Here is an 11,055-nt window from a genome sequence, read left to right as displayed (position 1 = left end):
GACAAAGGAATCTAAGCAAAAAGTTATAAATAATAAAGCAAATTGATGGAGAGAAGTGCGACGTGACAGAATAAAGGAAGGAAATAAAATAAAAAAGGGAGCAAGAGAAGGATAGGAATGAGAGAAAAAAGAACAACAGACAGAAACGTAGCAGGAAGGAAATGAGACTGAATAAAAAAGGTAAAAGTAGAAGAGACAAAGAGAACTGCATAAAAGAGAACTGCATAAGTTAAATAATAAAAATAAAGTGAAATCTTACAAACTGCCATTTAATAATACTTTATTTTTGATAATCATCAAATTTGACCTCCAAATAACATTCAGTTCAGTGACAGACTCCTATAGAAACCAGCTGTGTGCTCTGTTTAGGTTACACAAAGTACACATCAATCTCTAACAGTCCCACTGTCTCCATTCTCTTAAAACAGGCCTCTGCATCAAGGTGCTTCAGCCATGTCCAACATCACACAGAACATGACATCCTATGAAACACAAGTATCCTTATTCAGAAAGGCACTTCCATTTTTCCTAAAAGCTAGTATAGTCACGGGAGGACATGCTCCTTTTTTGCTAACCCACACAACCATCCATCTTCATCATCATCATCATCATCATTATCACCATCATCATGTAAATGGGCTACACACAATTAAACAGTGTTGTGACAATTATGGGATTGGCAATATGATCGTCACAAGCACAGATTGGCTGGAAAAACAAGTTGAAACTATTGCATGCCATAATGATTATACATCTAGGGTTTTTAGTACAAACAAATATAATATAATTATTGGACACCTGGCAACTGTAACTGGTTAATAGATAGTTCCTAATGGCTCCTGGACAATTCATTTATTTTTTTGGCACAATGCACGGAATACATATGTATATATAATATGTGGAAATATGGCACTTTTGGAGTGAGACGAAGTAGGAGCCAGGCCGCTGCTTCAATTCTTTGTGCTAAGCTAGGATAAACATGTCCTGGATCTGATACTTTATTTTTTCCCCAGACTCTTGGTAACTATATTGGACTGTCCCTTTAATGTTGGTGAAAACTCATGATACATATGGCCGAATTAGCCTCCTGAAGCCCCAGCGAAAAAATTAGCTGTGGGCATCTATTAAGCCACCCACCATGACCCTCCCCATGTTATCTTGAGATTATATTACTACAAAAAAAGTTTATTAAGTATATACCCCCCCAAAGCACAATACCCACTGATAAATTAACAAAGATGGCCCCTGGTTATTTCAATTTATAATGTACATTAGACATTACCAAACAAACGCACAATTAATCAATTGCCAACATGACCACACAGTAAAGCTGGGACCTTTGGGGCTGCTGGCGGTCTGATCCAATTTGCCCAGTTTCTCACCTGGTCTGTGCACTTTAGGTTGCTGTGTCTTAAAATGATCCTCAGGGTTTGTCTAAATCATTTCAGACACCATGCTTGTTGGTAGGGACAAAAATGTCAATCATACAATAGACTTAGAAGCCATTATAGGTGCCTAATATGTGAACCCTGGAATGACTGTACAGACTTAAACACCAGTGGCACTTTACTTTTACTTTTAAGGGGTTTCTCCTTATTTGACAGGTGAGATATTGACATGAAAGAGAGAACGAGAGGGGATGACATGCAGCAAAGGACCGCATGTCAGAGTCAAACCTGCGGCCACTGCGACAAAGACATAGCTATTTGTACATGGGGCCCCTGCTCTACCAGGTGAGCTACTGGGTGCAAAAAAGGATTTCAATCATTCAACATAAAATATATTGGCATGCATTTATTACAAATTAAGTTAATTGGAAATACCTGTCTCCGAAAACAACATCCTTCATTTTTAATTACGCTGTGGTTCTAACCACATCTGCTAAACACAAATAGAACACTGTGTGTATTTTAACACATTCAGCAACAAGCTACCACACACTGTTCACCTCAGCCCTCGGTTTTCCTTCATATACAATTTAAAAATACAAGAATAAGAAAAATACTCTCCATATGTTACACATAATATATAAAGTTCTCTTTCATAAAAACTTCTCCCAAGTTATGAAAATCACTACTGTTATATAATCTTGCATTTACATTTATATTTTACAGTAACAAACATTACAATGAAGGACAAAAAAACCCAAATAAAACAATAAGAGCCCATAAACACAGCCATAGACATACAAACAACATAAAAAAGGTCATTTTGTGTGTGTGCGCGTGTGTGTGTACAGTTGTTGATTACAAATTTTGACAAAATGCATCCAGTTTAACATCAGTGGACTTGGATGATAATCTAAGCACTACTCATGCTGTCCTTAAAGTTCCTCCAGCTATTTCCTTGAGCTATTTTTATGAGCAACATGTTCAAGTAGAGAATGAGCATTTTATTTAAAATATGATACGTCCTTTTAGTAATAATAATCAGCCAGGTTTGGGTTGAAGGTGCAACATTTACTTCTGCCTCCACAACTATTCAGTCTTCCATTAGCGCTCGATCTTTATTTGACACATCAGGAGACAGTTACACCAGCCTGAGCTGTACACACACAGACGAGTACTGAGGTCAGGAACAACATTTTAATAATAGTAATATTAATCTTAATTTGACAACTGGTCACTTCAATAGTTAGTTTTAACCAGTTCAAAGTCTTTCACGGTATTTCTTCCCCAGGGCAAAAGGACTTTTTTGAGAAGAATTAGAACAACATGGCATCCCCACTGTGGAAGGACACTAAACACAAGCAGACTATGAAGCTCTATATAATATTTCTGTGGATAATATATACTGTGGTATTATGATTTTTATTTCTGATAAATAACATACTAAAGCATACAGCTATGGTAGCAAGCACGCTGGCATCACCAAATGTTGACAAAGAGGATTTAAGATCATATGTACATCATCTAGTGTACATCATCTAACTGATATCTTTTTGTAAACTTCAGGCCATTTAATTGTACTTCTGTCCTTGTCCCAGTGTGCAAGCACAGGGGGGATAATTGATTTTAGTATGTCCATCTTTGACACAGTAGGTGGAGATATGACCCCTTTCAGCTAGTTGCTACTGGACCTTCATCCTGTTCACCTATCACCTTGCGTAGCAAACAAGTTAGCAAACGGCAAACAGATAGCATGTTGAACGGGGACAGCAAGGATAACTTTTCGGTGCCGTACATTTCATACATACTCTACACTGTAAGTCTTGTTTTGTTTTCTTCCCTCCTTCGTCTTCTTTTGTTTTTTTCTCACTTTCTGCTATAAATTTCTACTGTTCCACTTCTAGGTCTAAGCACAGCATGGGGACTATAGAGCATGCGCAATTACCTAAGCCAGGTCAGGTCCAATTTAGGCATATATATGAAAGAGTAAATCGACCACCAACCGCAGGATATGTTAATACGACTTTGAGAAATTCGACTTAGTATGATTTCAGTTGGACTAACATGTTTACATGTTTTTTAAACGTCCAGATATAGTTTAATTAACAAATTATTTCAGTTTTTTCTAACACCATGTAAACTTGCTGGGGGATTCTTTGTGGCTATCAGTCCAAAAATACCAACTGTGACTGGAAGTGGAACATGAGACAGAGGACAGTAAACAAAGAGTGCAGTGTGTGTCATTGAGTCAGCCAACATTTTTGACTGCAAGGCAATACAACTTCAACTCCAGCCTCACCCAGGCACACACAAATTTATATGAATCAGATAAGGGTGTAACAACACTCACACAGCACTCAGACTGTTCAAACACGACAGTTTTCCTTATTTTTACCCTTGCCATGTCATTTTAAGTGTCTTGTTAATAGTGTTGCTTGTCATCCTCACTGATCTTGCCAGCAAGCTTTTCATACTCTACAGCAGACCTCATGTTCTAAGCATACAACTCCAGGCCTTCTTAGCAGACACATGCGTGTGTATGTGTTTATATGATTACAGTTTTGTTAACCAGGGAGAGAATTGATGTCTCCACTTCAATAATTTCTTAAATTATGTGAAAATCATTAAAAAAAATAAGTTACTGTTTACTTACATCACATATTTAACACACCTTTCCATCTCACCCCCTTCCTTTTTTCTTAATAAATATTGATGACATGATTTTAAAAATCAGAAAAATTATATAGGATTCACAGTAATTGTTTTTTTTATCAAATCCCTTCCAACTCACTTTTAGATTATTTCAACCAGTCGAATCTGCCTGGAATATATTTGGTGTTTTGTGATTTATAATACAATTAGGTCACTATTCTAATGTTGCAAGTGCAACAACCAGTACAAAGCTGTGGGTCTCGGGCACACAGACTGTGTGGACATCCTGCCTAATAATTTGGTTCATGTGCTGAGGTGGTATATAGATCATGAGGGCAAGTTGAGTAATGAATACAGTCTCAGCCAATCACACTGCTCTTATGGCTCTGAAACAACTGTAAATGACACTTCACAAATAAGAGACTCCAGATTTATCACCATCCGTGTCCTGCTGCCTTCACATGTCTGCAGTGAGTAAATGAACTTGTATTTAAACAATACAAAGTAGCTGTGGACAACACATACTAGGACAATCTCACATTCATTTTCACTGACATCTCTGCTTTAACCACACCAAACTTTTCCAATTTTCCATTCAAATTTAAATGCATGTGCTGGTTGAAATACATGCAGTAGTAGCAGAAGTAGCAGATAATTCAGATTATGGCTGTGCATTTGTGAAAAGTAACTAAATTGGCAGCACAGTGACTTTGCACTGGAAACAGATGTGGGCAAACAGAATTTTAGTGTCAGGAAAATACCAAACAGTCAAAGCACTACTTGGACTTGTTATTGTGCTGCCAAAAAATAGTGCTCTCATTGATACACTTTACATTGTTCTTTCATCATACTATTATAAGCCATTCTGCGGTTACAAGTGATATTTCTCATTGGTGCAACTACAGATTTATAGTTTTTCACACAAAGAATTTTGGAATAAAGATGACTTATTTAATACGTTGACAAACGGATCTATGGCTTTTATAAGAAAATTTGCAATTATTTCTTATTGTTGCTCCCTGTGAGTCTATATTGATTACTTAACACATTGTGGCATTAAAACTGATCCCTTGGGTGACTACAAATTATTGTTTGAACCTGACAGTAAAGTTCTATACATAACTCGATATGTGTGGCAGACGTATAAAAAGGTCAGTGTTGCCTGTAGATTGTGATAAGCCATGATCCACCAAGGCTCTATGCTGTGTCTGAATGCCTAAGTCCCTGTAGTCTGTAGGACAGAAAGTACCAGTCAGTCAACAGAAGGAACCTTTAAGAGAGAAAAGGTGCTGCTGAGTTTGCTGTCTGGCTGACAGAAGAACTGCCATCTGGAGCTGTCTTGGTTTCAGCACTCTGTGGTTGTATCAGTCCATAGTCCTGACTGTATCAGTGTTGCTGCCAGTGTTATCATGGTTACAGTGTTATCATGTTGCCATCCTCTCTCATGCTCTCTTGACTGCTACTAGATGTGTGGGTGGGGTTTCCGTTGTGATTGGACACCATCGTGAAGCTGTCACACAGAGATGCTCCAACACTATTAGGCAAAGAGACGCTCTGTGGGAGAGGCCTAACTACAGTGGAAGTGTGCGGCCTGTTGCTAGGTGAGTCTCTAATGAGGTTAGTGTTGTTGCTGTTGGTTACCCGGTGGGAACCGTAGGATGTAAGGCAGTCATTTTCTAGAATGACATCACCATCATCATCATCATCATCATCATCGCTGTCGCCTTCGGTAATGCTGTTGCTGTGGGAAAAAAATGAACAAAATGTGATTGAGAGAGCAGTTTTGGCTTTATATATATATATATATGTTTTTTGTTTTTGACGCCTGATGAATAAGTGCAGTATTCACTCTTTTATCTCTGGCTTGGTCCCCATTGACTCCTGAGAAACGTGTCTTTTTAACTGCTAAACTGTTGCTCCACTATGTTCACTATCTAATACACTTTTTCCACCAAAAAGAAGCAAAATCTGTTTTAATTGAGGTATTGACTGTTTTTTTGTTTGGCTGTTTTTTTTCTGGTGTGTCAACCTTCAACATCACAGTTGTCCCAGAAAACAGGTTAGTAAACAGCAGATGATTGGTGGAATTCCAGAGGGATCTGAAGGAGTTAACATGACAAGCTTCCTGTGACGCCTGATTCCCAACCTACTTGGGAAGGAGAACTTCCCGATCTTCACTGATCCTCACTGCATAGAGAGGAGTCATTGGTCTACTGGGTGCAACAGGGCCGACCTACCATCAAAATCTCAACTCATCGTTATGAAATTCCTAAATTACCAAGTGAAGTTAAAGGTCCTGTGGCTAGTGCGTGAGAAAAAAGAGCTGCGGTTTGAGGATAAAAAGGTCCTCTTTTTCCTTGACCTCAGCGAAGCAGCGCAGGCCAAACGCAGGGATTTTCAGCCGGTGAAAAGTAAACTCCAAACAGAAGGAATAAGGTATGCTATGTTCTTCCCTGTGATACTATGTTTTAAGCATGGTGACAATAAGATAAGGTTCCACTCTCCTAAAGATGGTGAGATCTACATGAATGAGATCCACGTTAGCATGCCCCCAGTCACCTATGGACTAGCAGATTATGAATATATCCGCGCTCGCAAAGTAATCACTTGTTATTTGTTTGTCATTTTTGTCAAGAAAAAAAAATGCAAATACATATGACAAAGGCAATTTACACAAACTTGACTGGACACTTAACTTGATGTCTGGACTGGGCTATGTATTTGCAGAGAGACTTTGTTTAATATCATAGCCTATTTCTTTTGTTCTTTTTTCTCTCTCTCTCTCTCTTTTTCATTCTTTATTGATGCGCCGCCTAAATTTTTGTTGTTGTTGTTGTGTTTACAGGGGATATATTGTATCAAAAAATATTCTTGTTTTTTAAAAAAAAAAAAATTATATATATATATATATATATCTGTTGTACTCATCTATGTGTTTTTTCTTGTTACACAAATCTCTATTGAACAAGTAGGCAAATGTTATATTGGACCTATTCATATGTCAGCACATGCTCCAGTCTTCTTAATTACATCCCTTTTAAATAATAGTTCCTATAGATATATCTGGAAATGCAACCGATCTATACTTTCTGACCGAGACTTTTGTTCCAAGGCCCAAAGTGCACTAAAAATGTTTATTAAGGACAACGGATATAATGATCCATCAAACTAAAGGGAAACAACTAAAGCTTTAAGGGGTATAATTAGATCTTATTGTTCAGCTAAAATAAGAAAAGAAAGTTGAAAGAACAAAGATGCCTTGAAGTGGACTTGCAGGATGCTGAACCTGATCATAAGCACAATGGGTATAGAGCCAACTGGGACAGAATCCTAAGAATTAGAACTGCTTTAAATACACTTTTATCCCAAAAGGCAGAAAGGGTATTATTTAGACAAAAACACAAGGTATACAAATATGCTAATAGAGCCGGAAGGTATTTACCTATTCTTTAACGTAGCAAGCCCTCAAAAAATTCAGTTACAAGAATAAAGGATAAGAATGGTAAACTGCATTATACTAGCGTATATTAGCATTATACTGACATTGCTAATGTATTGAATGTGCATCTTTGTAGACTTTAAAAGCGCAGGGCATGGAGGATAAGATGAATGACTACTTTCAACGTATAAAACTCCCTAAGGTCTCTGAAGAACATAGGACTTTGTGTGATATGGAGATAACATGTAAGGAAGTTGAGGAGGGGGTAGGTTCATTGGCATCTGGAAAGGTCTGTGGACCAGATGGTCTCCCATAGACCTGGTCTCCCAAGTATTCAAAACACAGATTGTAAAATTTTTGCTAAATTACTAGCTGCTAGGCTAAATAATGTTGTCCCTAAAATTGTAGGCCATGAGCAGACTGGCTTCGTCGGAAATAGGAAATCACATTCAAACATCAGGAGGTTACTGTGGGGTTTGTCAAAATTATGAAACTGGATGCTTTAGTAGTCACGTTAGACGCAGAAAAAACTTTTGAAAATACAGAGTTGGAGTACTTGTTTAAAACATTAAAGGAGTATGCTTTTGGAGATGAATTGAATGGGTTAAATTATTATAATCTGCTCCACAAGCATCAGTCCCCATTATGGGGGAAATATCTTCTCCATTTTCTACAAGCAAAGGCACACAACAAGAATTCCCTTTTTCTCTTTTACTATTTGCATTAGCAAGGGAGTCATTAGCTGACAAGTTATTCATATAACTTGTTATTTTGAAGACTTGGTAAAAATGAAATTAGACCCAGTGGTGAGCAACAACAGAAAAGATCGCCAAAGATAGAGCCCGTTGTCCTTTTCTGTACTTGTCCGTATTGCCATTGTGAAGATGAATGTCCTACCAAAGCTATTATACCCAATGCAGATGTTACCCTATTATCTTCCAATTATTTTTTTTTTTTAAATCATCACATAGTATTATTTGTAAATTTGTGTGGAAAAGCAAAGATTTAAATTGGAGAAACTGCAGTTACCAGTGCTCAAAGGGGGGTTAGCATTGCCTAATCTTACCTACTATCACTGGGCCTCTCAAACTATATACATAACTGAATGGATTAAAAATGATACCAATTCCACATTTCTGGATCTATACATTTATAAACAACGCAAGCTTGTTACAGGAAATTAAAGATAATTTTATTGTGAGAAATAAACTAAAAACATGGAATCGGGTCTGCTTGCATTTTGGGAGTAGGACTCAGTACTCAGTACTGCTGGCACCTTTTGTATGTAACCCCTACTTTGCACAGTCTTGCTCAGATCATGGTTTTAGAATATGGATGGATGCTGGTATCTCTCAAATAAAAGACCTCATTTAAAAAGGGACTTTGAAATCCTTCACTCAACTAAGGAATAAATTTAATCTCCCTCTAAATCAATTTTTCCGCTATCTTCAACTCAGAAGTTACGTCCAATCCATACCTCTATATAAAACTGGCTTGAGTTCTAATCAACCTGAAAAGATATTATTAAAAGCCTCTACTTTAAAGATGTTTATTAACATTCCTACAATTAAAAGTAACATTTCTTAGGGCGAAGACTTTGGGTCCCACCTTAATGATGGGATATGGAGACAGATCTTGCTGAATGCAAACAAAAAATTACTTATTCCAACAAATCATATGAGACTCAATACAAATACAACACAAATACCTTGTGGTATGAAAAACTTATGTATATTCTACCTTTGGAAAGACTTTCACATGCACTCAGAGGTACCCTTGACATTTTGTGTAAGAGAATGGTCCCCATTAGAAATGTTTCTTAAAGGAAACTGGGTAAATGTAATCTTTATAGAAATATCAAATATAATATAAGTGTATGCAATATCATGTTTACTCATCTCTGCTGGCTGTGATGTTTTTTGTTTATTTTCCTTTTCCTTTTTGGTTTTTTTTGTAACATGAATGTCTGTTATTCATGTTTGGTATTGTTGTCTCTTGTTGCCTGTCGCTTAATGTATTGCTTCTGTTACTGTTTGTGTTTTTTATTATGTCTTGTATTAATTTGTGGGTTCTTGTATCATGTCATTGTGACATTAAAAAGAATTAAAAAAAAAAAAGAAAAGGCCTTTGATAGGGTCAGCGGGACTTTTTTGTATGGGGTTTCAGAGAGACTAGGTTTTAATAATGAATTCATTAGTTGTATAAAATCTTTACATCGAGACCAAGTAGCTAGAATAAAGATCAGCAGGATTTACAGCAGGAGATGAACAGATATCCCTGTTTATCTGGGCAGGAGCAAGGTCAAGGGTCAAGTTCAAGACTCTCCAAATCGTCAAGGAAATTGAAGGCCTCTTACTGCCAAAACTCAGGGAGTACTACTATGTATACAAATGAGATATAGTATATTAGTGCTCTCCGGAGTACCAAGCTAGATGGAAACAAATTGAACTGAATCTGGGCTACCCCCAACCTCAGGCCAGGCTTGGAGGAAAAGATTATTGCTGACAAAAAGAGTGAGAATTTCATCTTAGAGGGGACACTAAAAATCTGGAATGATCGTCAAAAGATACGGATTGGATGGGGACAGGAAACTTCTGATTTGTATAACACAAAGGTGGAGATAACAATAAGGTGGAGAAAAAAGGAATTACATTATATGTACACTTGTAGAGGGAAACATTTTTAAAACAGAATTTAGTTTAGAAAATGAGGCCTTTTTAAAATATTTTTAGCGAAGACACTTTTATAATACAGACATTGAAAAAGAAATTTCAGAGGAGGCTAATGATGTGATAAAGGTATTGACTGGGGCGTATAAACTTACCCCCTGCAAAATAGTATCAAAACTGTACTAGAGTTTACAAAAATGGTATGCAGTGCCCCCACCCCCCCTTTTTTGTTTTTATTTTTTAATTTGTATTTATATTTATGTATGTTTTAATTGAAAAAAAACTTTTTTTTTTTTTGGTATCTTCCCCAGGTCAAAATATGACGTGTCGGGATGCAGAAATGCACGTGGTGGCTACAGAAATGCATGTTGTGGTCACAATGAGAAACCTTTGGAGTGAGACTGGGTTGTTGTAATCAGTAGCTCTTATGCAAAAATCAGGCCTGCTGTCCTGTATATGTCATACCTTGCTGTAATAGGGTTGCTCTGTGAGGCAGGGCTTGGTGAGTCATGTGACAAAGCAGAGCCTGTCGATCCAGCTGAGCCCACAGAGCCAGAATTGCCCATTGAGGTTTTACTCCCACGATGCACCACATTGTTTCTCTGGTTAGCTGGTTTGACAGTCACAATGAGGTTGTGACTGTTGGCCACCATCATGTCTGTAACCTGAAATGATGCATAGAGGATCTTAGCTTCAAAGGAAGAGACACTTTAAGGATTTGTTTATTGCAACAAAGACAAAGTAAATCACATAAATCATAGTTCCTACCTTTAAATGTAAAAAACATGAGCATCTTTTACTATTATTATGAGACGTAACCAAGATCAAAGCTGTCATTGCAATTAAAATATACTTGTAACAGTACCACATTTGGAAGATCCATGTTGGATCTGTTTCATTTAATTCA

General features: G+C 37.2%; 1 protein-coding gene across 2 annotated transcripts in view; it reads right to left on the bottom strand.

The window, feature by feature from the left end:
• Positions 1–263: 263 nt before the first annotated feature.
• pard6a (par-6 family cell polarity regulator alpha) overlaps positions 264–11,055 on the bottom strand; it is a 103,097-nt gene continuing 92,305 nt past the window's right edge. For both annotated transcript variants that reach the window (XM_088080633.1, XM_042495637.2), the window contains 2 exons: positions 10,614–10,813; positions 264–5,781 (listed from right to left, as the gene is read on the bottom strand). In XM_088080633.1, coding sequence (XP_087936759.1) covers positions 5,454–5,781; positions 10,614–10,813 — 528 coding nt within the window. In that variant the 3' untranslated portion in view covers positions 264–5,453. The remainder of the gene's footprint in view (positions 5,782–10,613; positions 10,814–11,055) is intronic.

This window comes from Plectropomus leopardus, chromosome 7 (genome assembly GCF_026936395.1).
Source record: "Plectropomus leopardus strain MGB_pleo_1.0 chromosome 7, ASM2693639v1, whole genome shotgun sequence".
In the NCBI taxonomy this organism is placed as follows: Eukaryota; Metazoa; Chordata; class Actinopteri; order Perciformes; family Serranidae; genus Plectropomus; species Plectropomus leopardus.
This window is presented reverse-complemented; position numbering and strand designations above follow the sequence as displayed.